Source organism: Ranitomeya variabilis, chromosome 1, assembly GCF_051348905.1.
Source record: "Ranitomeya variabilis isolate aRanVar5 chromosome 1, aRanVar5.hap1, whole genome shotgun sequence".
Taxonomy (NCBI): Eukaryota; Metazoa; Chordata; class Amphibia; order Anura; family Dendrobatidae; genus Ranitomeya; species Ranitomeya variabilis.
Window position 1 is genome coordinate 26,821,915 of NC_135232.1, and position 17,558 is coordinate 26,839,472.

The 17,558-nt window shown below is 46.5% G+C and overlaps 1 protein-coding gene across 3 annotated transcripts in view; it reads left to right on the forward strand.

The window, feature by feature from the left end:
• The window catches only part of FYB1 (FYN binding protein 1), a 139,004-nt gene that overhangs the window by 98,946 nt on the left and 22,500 nt on the right, over positions 1-17,558 (forward strand). For all 3 annotated transcript variants that reach the window (XM_077281478.1, XM_077281492.1, XM_077281486.1), the window contains exons 8-11: positions 3,555-3,711; positions 5,506-5,644; positions 6,774-6,796; positions 6,905-6,977. In XM_077281478.1, the coding sequence (XP_077137593.1) occupies positions 3,555-3,711; positions 5,506-5,644; positions 6,774-6,796; positions 6,905-6,977 (392 nt within the window). The remainder of the gene's footprint in view (positions 1-3,554; positions 3,712-5,505; positions 5,645-6,773; positions 6,797-6,904; positions 6,978-17,558) is intronic.

The following is a 17,558-nucleotide window of genomic DNA, read 5'->3' on the forward strand; positions in this document are numbered from 1 at the left end:
GAGATACATGATAAGATCCTGTCTGCAGCCACCACTAGGGGGAGCTCCCTGTATACAGAGATACATGATAAGATCCTGTCTGCATCCACCACTAGGGGGAGCTCCCTGTATACAGAGATACATGATAAGATCCTGTCTGCAGTCTCCACTAGGGGGAGCTCCCTGTATACAGAGATACATGATAAGATCCTGTCTGCAGCCACCACTAGGGGGAGCTCCCTGTATACAGAGATACATGATAAGATCCTGTCTGCAGCCACCACTAGGGGGAGCTCCCTGTATACAGAGATACATGATAAGATCCTGTCTGCAGCCACCACTAGGGGGAGCTCCCTGTATACAGAGATACATGATAAGATCCTGTCTGCAGCCACCACTAGGGGGAGCTCCCTGTATACAGAGATACATGATAAGATCCTGTCTGCAGCCACCACTAGGGGAAGCTCCCTGTATACAGAGATACATGATAAGATCCTGTCTGCAGCCACCACTAGGGGGAGCTCCCTGTATACAGAGATACATGATAAGATCCTGTCTGCAGCCACCACTAGGGGAAGCTCCCTGTATACAGAGATACATGATAAGATCCTGTCTGCAGCCATCACTAGGGGGAGCTCCCTGTATACAGAGATACATGATAAGATCCTGTCTGCAGCCACCACTAGGGGGAGCTCCCTGTATACAGAGATACATGATAAGATCCTGTCTGCAGTCACCACTAGGGGGAGCTCCCTGTATGCAGAGATACATGATAAGATCCTGTCTGCAGCCACCACTAGGGGGAGCTCCCTGTATGCAGAGATACATGATAAGATCCTGTCTGCAGTCACCACTAGGGGGAGCTCCCTGTATACAGAGATACATGATAAGATCCTGTCTGCAGTCACCACTAGGGGGAGCTCCCTGTATACAGAGATACATGATAAGATCCTGTCTGCAGCCACCACTAGGGGAAGCTCCCTGTATACAGAGATACATAAGATCCTGTCTGCAGCCACCACTAGGGGGAGCTCCCTGTATACAGAGATACATGATAAGATCCTGTCTGCAGTCACCACTGGGGGGGAGCTCCCTGTATACAGAGATACATGATAAGATCCTGTCTGCAGCCACCACTAGGGGAAGCTCCCTGTATACAGAGATACATGATAAGATCCTGTCTGCAGTCACCACTAGGGGAGCTCCCTGTATACAGAGATACATGATAAGATTATGTCTGCAGTCACCACTAGGGGGAGCTCCCTGAATGCAGAGATACATGATAAGATCCTGTCTGCAGCCACCACTAGGGGGAGCTCCCTGTATACAGAGATACATGATAAGATTCTGTCTGCAGTCACCACTAGGGGGAGCTCCCTGTACACAGAGATACATGATAAGATCCTGTCTGCAGCCACCACTAGGGGGAGCTCCCTGTATACAGAGATACATGATAAGATTCTGTCTGCGGCCACCACTAGGGGGAGCTCCCTGTATACAGAGATATAGGATAAGATCCTGTCTGCAGCCACCACTAGGGGGAGCTCCCTGTATACAGAGATACATGATAAGATCCTGTCTGCAGCCACCACTAGGGGGAGCTCCCTGTATACACAGATACATGATAAGATCCTGTCTGCAGTCACCACTAGGGGGAGCTCCCTGTATACAGAGATACATGATAAGATCCTGTCTGCAGCCACCACTAGGGGGAGCTCCCTGTATACACAGATACATGATAAGATCCTGTCTGCAGTCACCACTAGGGGGAGCTCCCTGAATGCAGAGATACATGATAAGATGCTGTCTGCAGCCACCACTAGGGGGAGCTCCCTGTATACAGAGATACATGATAAGATTCTGTCTGCAGCCACCACTAGGGGAAGCTCCCTGTATACAGAGATACATGATAAGATCCTGTCTGCAGTCACCACTAGGGGGAGCTCCCTGTATACAGAGATACATGATAAGATCCTGTCTGCAGCCACCACTAGGGGGAGCTCCCTGTATACAGAGATACATGATAAGATCCTGTCTGCAGCCACCACTAGGGGAGCTCCCTGTATACAGAGATACATGATAAGATCCTGTCTGCAGCCACCACTAGGGGGAGCTCCCTGTATACAGAGATACATGATAAGATCCTGTCTGCAGCCACCACTAGGGGAGCTCCCTGTATACAGAGATACATGATAAGATTATGTCTGCAGTCACCACTAGGGGGAGCTCCCTGAATACAGAGATACATGATAAGATCCTGTCTGCAGCCACCACTAGGGGGAGCTCCCTGTATACAGAGATACATGATAAGATCCTGTCTGCAGCCACCACTAGGGGGAGCTCCCTGTATACAGAGATACATGATAAGATCCTGTCTGCAGCCACCACTAGGGGGAGCTCCCTGTATACAGAGATACATGATAAGATCCTGTCTGCAGTCACCACTAGGGGGAGCTCCCTGTATACAGAGATACATGATAAGATTCTGTCTGCAGCCACCACTAGGGGAAGCTCCCTGTATACAGAGATACATGATAAGATCCTGTCTGCAGTCACCACTAGGGGGAGCTCCCTGTATACAGAGATACATGATAAGATCCTGTCTGCAGCCACCACTAGGGGGAGCTCCCTGTATACAGAGATACGTGATAAGATCCTGTCTGCAGTCACCACTAGGGGGAGCTCCCTGTATACAGAGATACATGATAAGATTCTGTCTGCAGCCACCACTAGAGGGAGCTCCCTGTATACAGAGATACATGATAAGATTCTGTCTGCAGTCACCACTAGGGGGAGCTCCCTGTATACAGAGATACATGATAAGATCCTGTCTGCAGCCACCACTAGGGGGAGCTCCCTGTATACAGAGATACATGATAAGATCCTGTCTGCAGTCACCACTAGGGGGAGCTCCCTGTATACAGAGATACATGATAAGATCCTGTCTGCAGTCACCACTAGGGGGAGCTCCCTGTATACAGAGATACATGATAAGATTCTGTCTGCAGTCACCACTAGGGGGAGCTGAAGCTACAAAGGTCCATGAATAGTTTTCTATACTGTGTGTGGCCAGTAGCATCTCCTGGCTGCTATACATGTTGTTAACCAGTTCTATTAGTCCCTTCAATGAAATGATAATCTGCCTGTAACATATGATATTGAGGGAGAAGGATAAAATATGTTTTTTGCACGTCATCTTTTTTTGTACAGACCCCCTTTGCTCAGCTCCTACCCTGCAGCGCCCCCTGCTGCCCTGCGATGTCCCTACACCCTATGTTAACCTTACGGATCAGTCTGGTCCAGTTGAGAACCTGATTTATGACTATAGTATGTGTGACCTGAGCTGGGGTTTAGCTATAAGGGCTGCGGATGGAGCAATAATTCTGGGCCCCGCTCCCCTATATTATGACTGGAGCATACTGATAGGGGGCGCTGTGATAAATTTACCATTTGAGTCTAAGATCTTTAAATTGCCCCTGGAATCCGGTTCCTGCACCAGGGCCGTTAATATGACATAACCTATGGGGTCACGTTTCGCCCTAACACCTCTCGGATTGTACCTGGTTTTCCCGCAGCTATCCGACAGGGTGGACGTCATTCATCAGGCCAAGGCCAACACGGACTATAAAGGCGGCAAAAATGAACTCAGCTTCAAAAATGGAGACCAGATAGAAATCTTACGAGTTACTGATAATCCAGAAGGAAAGTGGCTCGGAAGGATGAAAGGAACTTGTGAGTATCCTCGCCCTCCTTCCTCAGGTCACGTCCTTATTTCTTGCCACGTTTCTCCCTTACTCTTTTCCTTCTTCTCTCTCCTCCATTTTTATCTCTTCATCTCACCCTCTCTGCTTTTCTCCCCTTCTTTTCTTCTTCTATCATTTCATTTTCCTCCTATCAATTAACTCTCTTCTGTCCTTCCATCATTATCGTTCCTCCTTCCCTCACCACTCTCTGCCTTAATCCCTCCCTCATTTCCTTTCATCCTTCCTCCCTTCCTTCCTCTCCCATATCCTCCCTCTTTCCTTTCCTATCTCCATCTTGTCTAATCATCGTTCCTCATTTTCTGCCTTTCCATGTCCCCTGATTCTCCCTCTTTTCCGTTCTTCCTCCCTTTCTTCCTCTCTCCCTGGCTTTCACCCCGTTTTCTCCTCTTCCCATCTTTATAATTTTCTTTCACTCTTGTTCATTTCCTTTCATCTTCTCTTCCCTCCTCACTTTATTTCCATTCCTTCCCTCTTTATTTCTTTATCTCTTCCTTCTTTTTCTTTGTTTCTTCCTTTCTCCTTCCATTCCTTGCCTCCCCTTTTCTCCCTTTTCCTCCTTATCCTCTACCTTTACTTGCACTTTTATTAATTTCCTTTGATCTTTCTTTCCTTCCAACTTTTTTCCATGGTCTTTTCCTCAATCATTTTCATTCTGCCTTCCTCTTAACTCCCTAGTCGTTTCCCTCCTCTTCTGTTTTTCCTTCCTCTTTTAATACCTTCCTTCCATGTTCCCTCCTTCCCTTTATGAATTTACTACTTTTTCTGCCTTTTTTCCTTTCTTTCTTCCTCCAAGTTTTCTTCTTTTCTCCTTCCCTTTCTCCCTTGCTTATTTCCTTTTATTTTCCCTTCTTTCCTCTCCCTTCTTACTATTATTCTTCCTTTATTTCCCCCTCATTTCTTTTCATCTTTCCTTCTCTACTTTCTTACTTTTATCTTCCTTCATCTCGCCGTTATGTCCTTCCATCTTACATTCTCTCCCTTTTTCCTTCATCTCCCCCTAATTTTCTTTCATGTTGCGTTCTCTTCTTTCCCTACTTCCTCTTTTTCATCTTTCATTTCCTTCCATCTTCTCTTCTCTCCCTTCTTCCTTTTTCTCTCCCTCGTTTCCTTCCATTTGCTCTTCTTTCCCTTCTTCCTTTTCTTCTTCCTTTATCTCCCCCTCATTTCCTTCCGTCTTCCCTTTTCTCCATTCTTCCTTCATCTTCCCTTCTTTATTTGCTTCCTTATTTCATCTCCCCCTCATTTCCTTCCGTCTTCCCTTCTCTCCCTTCTTCCTTTTTCTCTCCCTCGTTTCCTTCCATTTGCCCTTCTTTCCCTTCTTCCTTTTCTTCTTCCTTTATCTCCTCATTTCCTTCCATCTTCCCTTTTTTCCATTCTTCCTTCATCTTCCCTTCTTTGTTTGCTTCCTTATTCCATCTCTCCCTCATTTCCTTCCATCTTCCCTTCTATCCCTTCTTCCATTTTTTTCTTCCTTTATTCCCTACCTTTCCTTTCATCTTCTCTGTTCTGCCTTCTTTTCCTCCTTCATCCTCCCCTCATTTCCTCCCATCTTCCCTTTTCGTACTTTTCCCTGTATTTCTTCCTTCATCTCTCCCTTATTTCCTTCCAATCTCGCTTCTTTCTTTGCTTCCTTCTTTCATCTCTCCCTCATTTCGTTCTTTTCCTCCCCTTGTTGACATCCTTGCTTTCGCTCAGACGTCTCATCTTTGATATATAGATTAATGGCGCCTTCATCTATACAATAAGATATTCTGTATTTCAGACGGATATATAAAAACTGCGATGGTGAAAGTAGATTATGACTCGCTGCCGAGGAAAAAGCCGGCGATGCACCTTCCTCTGAAAGTAGAGAGCGACCAGGATATTTACGACGACGTTGGGGAGCAGGACTCCATCAGCAAGTAGGGGCGCAATTATCTGCTTTTCTCATGAGCATAAAACCATTCTTTGTTGCCACCAGACCTATGTTATTAACCCCTTCCCCACATGTGACAGGCATGTACAGAGGAGATGGCAAGTGCCAGCTGTGTTATACAGGCGACGCCTCATAGCAGATCAGCGCTGCAGTGTATAGCACAAGCCATCAAACCATCACAACCCAAAAATGAATACAAATATTTTTTTAAATAATTAAAAAAAATAACAGAAACTTTAAAGTAACCAATTTATTTAGAAATAAAAAGAAAAAAATATTTGGTAACAGTCTAATCTATGAAAATATCAAATTGATTTACCCATATCATAAATGCCGTAAAGTAAAACTTTTTAAAATGTCAAAATTACCAGTTTTGAGTTATTGTATCTTCTCAAAAAAAAAAACGATAAAAACTTATTAAAATGTCGTATAAACTGAAAATATCACCAAGGAAAAACTGTCTCGGAAGATGGTGACAAAAAAAACAAAAGTGTTTTATTTATTTTTTTAACAAACTTCTATATATTTTAACTATTAAAATAAAACTTAAAAGTTTGGTGTCGCCAAAATCGTCCTGACCTGGAAAATCGGTGTCACCGGGTCGTTATAAACAATGTTAAAACAAAGGCCAAAAGCAATGGCGGAAAAAAAAAATGTCACCTTGTTACAGCACTTACAAATAGTGAGCGATGTCGTACAAAACTGCAAAAGAAAAAAAACCTCGTACAGCGATGGGGACGGAAAACTAAATCATCACGACTTATGGAAAAAAGGAGGAAAAACCAGAAGCACAAAAACAACAAAAAATAATAATCGCCCCTTTCTTATCCTAGACTGCCAGATTTATGAGAGATTAATACCGCCATAACCTTTACCTTCTGTAGATCTGTTACCATTAATGCGAAACGTTAATACTCTCCCCTCCTGCGCCCAAATGATGGAATTCTGTGGCACTTTTGGTCGGCAGCTCTACGGCATCATTAGGTCTTCACTGTGTGGCAGCATTTCATACGCACAGTGTGGCGGTATTATTATATTTTTGTTATTTTTTAAAATTATTATTAGTTTTTTTTTTATAGCTTTTTTACTATATCATTATTTTTTTCTCCTTTCAGTCACAGCGTCGGTGCAAATTCATGTACGTATGTTCCATATCTTTGTTACTTATCTGATAATTTGTGACGTATAGTCGCGGGTATTTCCCGCGGGTTTCTTCCTTCTATCCACATATTACTTATCTCTCCAGATTTTCCGCCTCCGCCGCCCGATGATGATGATGATGATATCTATAACGATGTTGACGATGACTCTCCGGACAGGTAGGGAGCAGTACGTGCATCTGACTGTATAGGGGTCCCCTCTCCTAGGGGTCCGCTAGGGTTATTACACGGTATCACAAAAGTTGCATTGACTTGCAGGGTGGATAACAGAGGAGGACAAACCCTTCAATGATTCACCCACACATAAAAGCAAACTGTGGGGGCTACCAGCACCTCTATTAGTAAAGGGGCTTGTCCAGGTAGTGGCCATGCAACTGTTTTATTACCCTAGCCCCAATCCTGAAAAATTTTGCACCCCAACACTACCACATTGTGCTGATTTTTCTTCGGGTTGTATTTGGCCACTCTATAACCCCCAAGATCCCCCCCCAAAAAAAAAATAAAATCTGAGTGATATAAGTGTAGAAATATGATTTACCTAAAATATGCAGAGATGTAATACCCTGAGTAGCCACTAGATAGGAGAGGGCGCTATACTAAGAAAATTCCATCAGGACCTCAGCATCTTGAGACTTGTAAGGTCCCTGTGGTTGGACACCTGCAGATCAGACCTCATTGATTTGCATGTCCTACAAATACGCCATCACGGGGGTAAACCCCATTAATGCATGGCAAATCTCGACGGGTTTTGGGTAGTGTCCCCTTTAAACCTCATCAACATTGTCTACCCGATAGACAGCAGTTAGAAGTAGTCTGTAGTATGGCAGATAGATGTCAAAGTTCTACGACTCTTTCATTGACTTTGTCCCAATTCTTCTTTGTGCCTTTTTTTTTTTTTTTTTTAACATTTGTAATTTTGCTCTGAGTTAATTTGGCGCCAGAAATCTGTGCAGGTGCAGCTGATGTGTTTAGCTCACAGAGCATTGTCTACACTGGATACATTGTATCCAGGGCTGCCACTAGGAATTTCGGGTCCCCATACTGGCAATATTTTCAGGGCCCCCACAAAACTCCGCCCAAGTTCCACCCCAGCCCCACCTCCACCTCTCGAACTGTCCACAGTCCCACCGCTCTCTCTTGGAAAAACTCCACTTCTCACCAATCACACATTAACAGTTCCCATCACCTAGATCGCACATATAGCCAGCAGCTTTTGTTTTGGCCAAAAGATTTTTTTAAGCCGCCACCACGATAAGGTAAACTCTCCTGGCTGGGCCCTACTCTACTCTTACCTATTAAACATTTGTTAAAATAGAAAATACAATTTAGGTATATTTTTATTTATTTTTCAACTTTTAAAATGACCAATAATATCATATACAAGGGACAAATACCACCACACCATGACCAGACACCATATTACCACCACATAGAGACCTATAATACCACATACAAGGTACAAAGGCAGCCACATCATGTCCAGACCACATATTACCACCACAGTGCCCGATTAATACCACATACAAGGAATAAATACCACCACACCATGACCAGACCACATATTACCACCACATAGTGACCAAATAATAGCACATAAAAGGAACAAATACCGCCACACCATGGCCGGACAACATATTACCACCACATAGTGACTGAATACTACAATACTGATCATTAATTTTAAAAAAACAATACTAATATCACCATAAGTGCCGTTATACACAGGAGATCTGTACTTAGTATGCAGTGTCTGTGTACAGGTAATACAGTGATCACTGGTGACAATATACACATGAGCTCTGTATATAGTGTCAGTGTACAGGTAATACAGTAATCCAGGTGACATTATACACAGGAGCTCTGTATACAATATTAGTGTACAGGTAATACAGTGATCAATAGTGACATTATACACACAAGAACTGTATATATTGTACAGGTTATACTGTGATCAATGACATTACACACAGGAGCTCTGTATATAGTGTCAGTGTAAATGTAATACAGTGATCACTGGGGACATTATACACAGGACCTCTGTATATAGTGTATAGTGTAAAGGTAATACAGTGATCCCTGGTGACATTGTACATAGGACCGCTGTATATAGTATACAGTGTATAGTGTCCGTGTACAGGTAACACACTGACTCACCAGTGACATCTCTAGGTGAAGTCCTTCATCTTTGCTTTTCATCTTCATCCTGCACAGACCGCCATCACTTCCAGCCAGGGCTCGTCTCTGCAGGAAATAGCACAGTTATCTAGAGCACTGCTTGCAGAACACATTACTTAATTTTTTCCCAACTTCTAAACTACGTCAGATTAAGAAAAAAAGGCGACATAGTGTCGCTCTGCACAGTAACAGGACCGCCTCCTGCATTTAAAACAGTATCCTCAAATATAAAATGAATACATCACTGCAGTAATAATTTTCCTTAATTAGCCCTTATGGTAATAATATCCCCTTTCCTGGCCCCCGTTTATCTCATTCCTGGCTCCAGCCATATGTTCTCCCATCCTGCCCCATCTGTCCCGTTATCCTGCCCCATCTGTCCCGTAATCCTGCCCCACCTGTCCCATGATCCTGCCCCATCTGTCCCGTGATCCTGCACCATCTGTCCCGTGATCCTGCCCCATCTGTCTCCATTGTATACATCCTGCCCATGATCCTGCACCATGCGTCTCCATCCTGCCCCATGTCTCCATCCTGCCCCATGATCCTGCACCATGTCTTCATCCTGCCCCATGATCCTGCCCCATCTGTCTCCATCCTGCCCCATGATCCTGCCCCATCTGTCTCCATCCTGCCCCATCTGTCTCCATCCTACCCCATGATCCTGCCCAATCTGTTTCTGTCCCGCCTCATCTGTCTCCATTCTGCCCCATCTATCTCCATCCTGCACCATGTCTCCATCCTGCCCCCTGTGTCTCCCATCCTGCCCCCTGTGTCTCCCACCCTGCCCCCTGTGTCTCCCATCCTTTCCCTGTGTCTCTCATCCTGCCCCCCGTGTCTCTCATCCTGCCCCCCGTGTCTCCCATCCTGCCCCCTGTGTCTCCCATCCTGCCCCCTGTGTCTCTCAACCTGCCCCCTGTGTCTTCATCTTGCCCCCTGTGTCTCCATTCTTCCCCATCTCCTTTCTTCCCCCTGTGTCTCCATTCTGCCCCCTGTGTCACCATTCTGCCCCCTGTGTCTCCATTATTCCCCCTGTCTCCATACTTCCCTTTGTGTCTCCATTCCTCCCCCTGTGTCTCCAATCTTCACCCTGTATCTCCATTTTGCCCCCTGTGTCTCCATTCTTGTCCCCTGTGTCTCCATATTTCCCTTTGTGTCTCCATTCTTCACCCTGTGTCTCCATTCTTCCCCCTGTGTCTCCATTCTTCCCCCATGTCTCCATTCTGCTGCCCGTGTCTCCATTCTTCCCTGTGTCTCCATTCTGCCCCCTGTGTCTCCATTCTTCTACCCGTGTGTCCATACTTCCCTGTTATGACCCCAGTGGACAGGGTCTCAGAGGAACGTGTAAGTCTGCGAGATTCAAAAATCCAGCTCATAGGGCTGTGGTAACTGGGTTGACCAAATAGCTACTCCTAACGCCAACACTAGAAGTAGCCGGGGATCATGCCTACAGTGATCGCTAGATGACTCGCGCCAGCCGGAGAATCTAACTACCCCTAGGAGAAGAAAACAAAGACCTCTCTTGCCTCCAGAGAAAGGGACCCCAAAGCAAGATACAAGCCCCCCACAAATAATAACGGTGAGGTAAGAGGAAATGACAAACACAGAAATGAACCAGGTTCAGCAAAGAGAGGCCAGCTTACTAATAGCAGAATATAGCAAGATAACTTATCTGGTCAACAAAAACCCTATAAAAATCCACGCTGGAGATTCAAGAACCCCCGAACCGTCTAACGGTCCGGGGGGAGAACACCAGCCCCCTAGAGCTTCCAGCAAAGGTCAGGATACAGATTGGAACAAGCTGGACAAAAATACCAAACAAAACAAAAGCAAAAAGCAAGGAAGCAGACTTAGTTTGAAATACAGGAACCAGGATCATAGGACAAGAGCACAACAGATTAGCTCTGATTTCAACGATGCCAGGCATTGAACTGAAGGTCCAGGGAGCTTATATAGCAACGCCCCTGAACTAACGGCCCAGGTGAGGATATAGGAAAAGACAGAAGCTCCAGAGTCAAATCACTAATGACCACTAGAGGGAGCAAAAAGCAAAATCACAACAGTACCCCCCCCTTAGTGAGGGGTCACCGAACCCTCACCACGACCACCAGGGCGATCAGGACGAGCGGCGTGAAAGGCACGAACTAAATCGGCCGCATGAACATCAGAGGCGACCACCCAGGAATTATCTTCCTGACCATAGCCCTTCCACTTGACCAGGTACTGAAGCCTCCGCCTGGAGAGACGAGAATCCAAGATCTTCTCCACCACGTACTCCAACTCGCCCTCAACCAACACCGGAGCAGGAGGCTCAGCAGAAGGAACCACAGGCACAACGTACCGCCGCAACAAGGACCTATGAAACACGTTGTGGATAGCAAACGACACAGGAAGATCCAGGCGAAAGGATACAGGATTAAGGATTTCCAATATCTTGTAAGGACCAATAAAACGAGGTTTAAATTTGGGAGAGGAAACCTTCATAGGAACAAAGCGGGAAGAAAGCCACACCAAATCCCCAACACGTAGTCGGGGACCCACACCGCGGCGACGGTTGGCAAAGCGCTGAGCCCTCTCCTGTGACAACTTCAAGTTGTCCACCACAAGTTTCCAGATCCGCTGCAACCTATCCACCACAGAATCCACCCCAGGGCAGTCAGAAGGTTCCACATGACCCGAAGAAAAACGAGGGTGGAAACCAGAGTTGCAGAAAAACGGCGAAACCAAGGTGGCGGAACTAGCCCGATTATTAAGGGCAAACTCAGCCAACGGCAAGAAGGTCACCCAATCGTCCTGATCAGCAGAGACAAAACACCTCAAATAAGCCTCCAAAGTCTGATTAGTTCGCTCCGTCTGTCCATTAGTCTGAGGATGGAAAGCAGACGAAAACGACAAGTCAATGCCCATCCTACTACAAAAGGATTGCCAGAATCTGGAAACGAACTGGGATCCTCTGTCTGACACAATATTCTCAGGGATGCCGTGCAAACGAACCACGTTCTGGAAAAACACAGGAACCAGATCGGAAGAGGAAGGCAGCTTAGGCAAAGGAACCAAATGGACCATCTTGGAGAAGCGATCACATATCACCCAGATAACAGACATGCCTTGAGACACCGGAAGATCAGAAATGAAATCCATGGAGATATGTGTCCAAGGTCTCTTAGGGACAGGCAAGGGCAAGAGCAACCCGCTGGCACGAGAACAGCAAGGCTTAGCCCGAGCACAAGTCCCACAGGACTGCACAAATGACCGCACATCCCTAGACAAGGAAGGCCACCAAAAGGATCTGGCCACCAGATCTCTGGTGCCAAAAATTCCTGGGTGACCTGCCAACACCGAGGAATGAACCTCGGAAATGACTCTGCTGGTCCACTTATCAGGCACAAACAGTCTGTCAGGTGGACAAGAATCAGGCCTATCAGCCTGAAATCTCTGCAACACACGTCGCAGATCTGGAGAAATAGCTGACAAGATAATACCATCCTTAAGAATACCAACAGGTTCAGCGACTCCAGGAGCATCAGGCACAAAGCTCCTGGAAAGAGCATCGGCCTTCACATTTTTTGAACCTGGTAAATACGAGACAACAAAGTCAAAACGGGAGAAAAACAATGACCAGCGGGCCTGTCTAGGATTCAGGCGTTTAGCAGACTCGAGATACATCAGATTTTTGTGATCAGTCAAGACCACCACACGATGCTTAGCACCCTCGAGCCAATGACGCCACTCCTCAAATGCCCATTTCATGGCCAACAACTCCCGATTGCCCACATCATAATTTCGCTCCGCAGGTGAAAACTTCCTAGAGAAAAAGGCGCAAGGTCTCATAACAGAGCAACCAGGGCCTCTCTGCGACAAAACGGCCCCTGCTCCAATCTCTGAAGCATCCACCTCAACCTGAAAGGGAAGCGAGACATCAGGCTGGCACAAAACAGGCGCCGAAGTAAACCGACGTTTCAACTCCTGGAAAGCCTCCACGGCAGCAGGAGCCCAATTAACCACATCGGAGCCCTTCTTGGTCATATCCGTCAAAGGTTTCACAATGCTAGAAAAGTTAGCGATAAAACGACGGTAGAAGTTAGCGAAACCGAAGAACTTCTGAAGACTCTTAACTGACGAGGGCTGAGTCCAATCAAGAATAGCTCGGACCTTGACTGGGTCCATCTCCACAGCAGAAGGGGAAAAAATGAACCCCAAAAAGGGAACCTTCTGTACACCAAAAAGACACTTTGAGCCCTTGACAAACAAAGAATTTTCACGCAAAATTTTAAAGACCATCCTGACCTGCTCCACATGCGAGTCCCAATTATCAGAAAAAAACAGAATATCATCCAGATAAACGATCAAAAATTTATCCAGATAGTTCCGGAAAATGTCATGCATAAAGGACTGAAAAACTGAAGGGGCATTAGAGAGCCCAAAAGGCATCACCAAGTACTCAAAATGACCTTCGGGCGTATTGAATGCGGTTTTCCATTCATCCCCTTGCTTAATGCGCACAAGGTTGTACGCACCACGAAGGTCTATCTTGGTAAACCACTTGGCACCTTTAATCCGGGCAAACAAATCAGACAACAGCGGCAAAGGATACTGAAATTTGACAGTGATCTTATTTAAAAGCCGATAGTCAATACAAGGCCTCAAAGATCCGTCCATTTTAGCCACAAAAAAGAATCCCGCACCAAGAGGGGAAGAGGATGGACGGATATGCCCCTTCTCCAGAGACTCCTTGATATATGAACGCATAGCGGTATGTTCAGGTATCGACAGATTAAACAGTCTTCCCTTAGGAAATTTACTGCCTGGAATCAAATCTATTGCACAGTCACATTCCCTATGAGGAGGCAATGCACTGGACCTGGACTCGCTAAAGACATCCTGATAATCAGACAAATACGCCGGAACTTCCGAAGGCGTAGAAGAAGCAATAGACACAGGCAGGGAATCCTCATGAATACCACGACAGCCCCAACTAGACACTGACATAGCCTTCCAGTCAAGGACTGGATTATGGGTCTGTAACCATGGCAGCCCCAAAACAACCAAATCATGCATTTTATGTAGAACGAGAAAACGTATCACCTCGCGGTGTTCAGGAGTCATGCACATGGTAACCTGTGTCCAATACTGCGGTTTATTTTCTGCTAATGGCGTAGCATCAATACCCCTAAGAGGGATAGGATTTTCTAATGGTTCAAGAATAAAACCACAGCGCTTAGCAAATGAGAGATCCATAAGACTCAGGGCAGCACCTGAATCTACAAACGCCATGACAGGATAAGACGACAGTGAGCAAATCAAAGTTACAGACAGAATAAACTTAGGATGCAAATTACCAACGGTGACAGGACTAACAACCTTAGATATACGTTTAGAGCATGCTGAGATAACATGTGTAGAATCACCACAGTAGTAGCACAAGCCATTCCGGCGTCTATGAATTTTCCTCTCATTTCTAGTCAGGATTCTATCACATTGCATCAAATCAGGTGTCCGTTCAGACAACACCATGAGGGAATTTGCGGTTTTTCTATCACATTGCATCACATCAGGTGTCTGTTCAGACAACAACATGAGGGAATTTGCGGTTTTGCGCTCCCGCAACCGCCGGTCAATTTGAATAGCCAGGGACATGGTATCATTCAGACCTGTGGGAATGGGAAAACCCACCATAACATTCTTAATGGCCTCAGAAAGGCCATTTCTAAAATTAGCGGCCAGTGCACACTCGTTCCAATGTGTCAGCACGGACCATTTCCGAAATTTTTGGCAATACACCTCAGCCTCGTCCTGGCCCTGAGACATAGCCAGCAAGGCTTTCTCTGCCTGAATCTCAAGATTGGGTTCCTCATAAAGTAAACCGAGCGCCAGAAAAAACGCATCAATATCAGCCAATGCCGGATCTCCTGGCGCCAACGTAAAAGCCCAATCTTGAGGGTCACCCCGTAAGAATGAAATAACAATTTTTACTTGTTGAGCAGAGTCTCCAGACGAACAAGGTTTCAGGGACAAAAACAATTTACAATTATTCCTGAAATTCCTAAACTTAAATCGGTCTCCAGAAAACAGTTCAGGAATCGGAATCTTGGGTTCAGACCTAGGATTTCTGGTAACATAATCTTGTATACCCTGCACACGAGCGGCAAGCTGGTCCACACTTGTAATCAAGGTCTGGACATTCATGTCTGCAGCAAGCTTAAGCCACTCTGAGGTAAAGGGGAAAAGAAAAAAAAAAAAAATGAGAGAGGGAAAAAAAAAACTCAAAATTTTCTTTCTTATAATCCCACTTCTGCAATGCATTAAACATTTAATACTGGCCTGGCATACTGTTATGACCCCAGTGGACAGGGTCTCAGAGGAACGTGTAAGTCTGCGAGATTCAAAAATCCAGCTCATAGGGCTGTGGTAACTGGGTTGACCAAATAGCTACTCCTAACGCCAACACTAGAAGTAGCCGGGGATCATGCCTACGGTGATCGCTAGATGACTCGCGCCAGCCGGAGAATCTAACTACCCCTAGGAGAAGAAAACAAAGACCTCTCTTGCCTCCAGAGAAAGGGACCCCAAAGCAAGATACAAGCCCCCCACAAATAATAACGGTGAGGTAAGAGGAAATGACAAACACAGAAATGAACCAGGTTCAGCAAAGAGAGGCCAGCTTACTAATAGCAGAATATAGCAAGATAACTTATCTGGTCAACAAAAACCCTATAAAAATCCACGCTGGAGATTCAAGAACCCCCGAACCGTCTAACGGTCCGGGGGGAGAACACCAGCCCCCTAGAGCTTCCAGCAAAGGTCAGGATACAGATTGGAACAAGCTGGACAAAAATACCAAACAAAACAAAAGCAAAAAGCAAGGAAGCAGACTTAGCTTGAAATACAGGAACCAGGATCATAGGACAAGAGCACAACAGATTAGCTCTGATTTCAACGATGCCAGGCATTGAACTGAAGGTCCAGGGAGCTTATATAGCAACGCCCCTGAACTAACGGCCCAGGTGAGGATATAGGAAAAGACAGAAGCTCCAGAGTCAAATCACTAATGACCACTAGAGGGAGCAAAAAGCAAAATCACAACACTTCCCCCTGTCTCCATTCTGCCCCCTGTGTCTCCATTCTTGTCCCCTGTGTCTCCATACCTCCCTTTGTGTCTCCATACTTCCCTTTGTGTCTCCATTCTTCCCCCTGTGTCTCCATACTTCCCCCTGTGTCTCCATTCCTCCCCCTGTGTCTCCATACTTCCCCTTGTGTCTCCATTCTTGCCCCCTGTGTCTCCATTCTTGCCCCCTGTGTCTCCATTCTTGCCCCCTGTGTCTCCATTCTTCCCCCTGTGTCTCCATTCTTCCCCCTGTGTCTCCATTCTTCCCCCTGTTTCTCCATTCTTGCCCCCTGTGTCTCCATTCTTCCCCGTGTGTCTCCATTCTTCCCCGTGTGTCTCCATTCTTCCCCCTGTGTCTCCATTCTTCCCCCTGTGTCTCCATACTTCCCCCTGTGTCTCCATTCCTCCCCCTGTGTCTCCATACTTCCCCTTGTGTCTCCATTCTTGCCCCCTGTGTCTCCATTCTTGACCCCTGTGTCTCCATTCTTGCCCCCTGTGTCTCCATTCTTCCCCCTGTGTCTCCATTCTTCCCCCTGTGTCTCCATTCTTCCCCCTGTGTCTCCATTCTTGCCCCCTGTGTCTCCATTCTTCCCCGTGTCTCCATTCTTGCCCCCTGTGTCTCCATTCTTCCCCGTGTCTCCATTCTTCCCCCTGTGTCTCCATTCTTCCCCTATGTCTCCATTCTGCCCCCTGTGTCTAAATTCTGCTCCCCGTGTCTCCATTCTTCCCCCATGTCTCCATTCATCCCCTTGTGTCTCCATTCTTCCCCCTGTGTCTCCATACTTCTCCCTGTGTCTCCATTCTTCCCCCTGTGTCTCCATTCTTCCCCCTGTGTCTCCATTCTTCCCCCATGTCTCCATTCTGCCCCCTGTGTCTCCATTCTGCTCCCCGTGTCTCCATACTTCCCCCTGTCTCCATTCTGCTCCCTGTGTCTCCATACTTCCCTTTGTGTCTCCATTCTTCCCCCTGTGTCTCCATACTTCCCCCTGTGTCTCCATTCCTCCCCGTGTCTCCATACTTCCCCTTGTGTCTCTATTCTTGCCCCCTGTGTCTCCATACTTCCCCCTGTGTCTCCATTCTGCTCCCTGTGTCTCCATTCTTCCCCCTGTGTCTCCATTCTTGCCCCCTGTGTCTCCATTCTTCCCCGTGTCTCCATTCTTGCCCCCTGTGTCTCCATTCTTCCCCGTGTCTCCATTCTTCCCCCTGTGTCTCCATTCTTCCCCTATGTCTCCATTCTGCCCCCTGTGTCTAAATTCTGCTCCCCGTGTCTCCATTCTTCCCCCATGTCTCCATTCATCCCCTTGTGTCTCCATTCTTCCCCCTGTGTCTCCATACTTCTCCCTGTGTCTCCATTCTTCCCCCTGTGTCTCCATTCTTCCCCCTGTGTCTCCATTCTTCCCCCATGTCTCCATTCTGCCCCCTGTGTCTCCATTCTTCCCCCATGTCTCCATTCTTCCCCC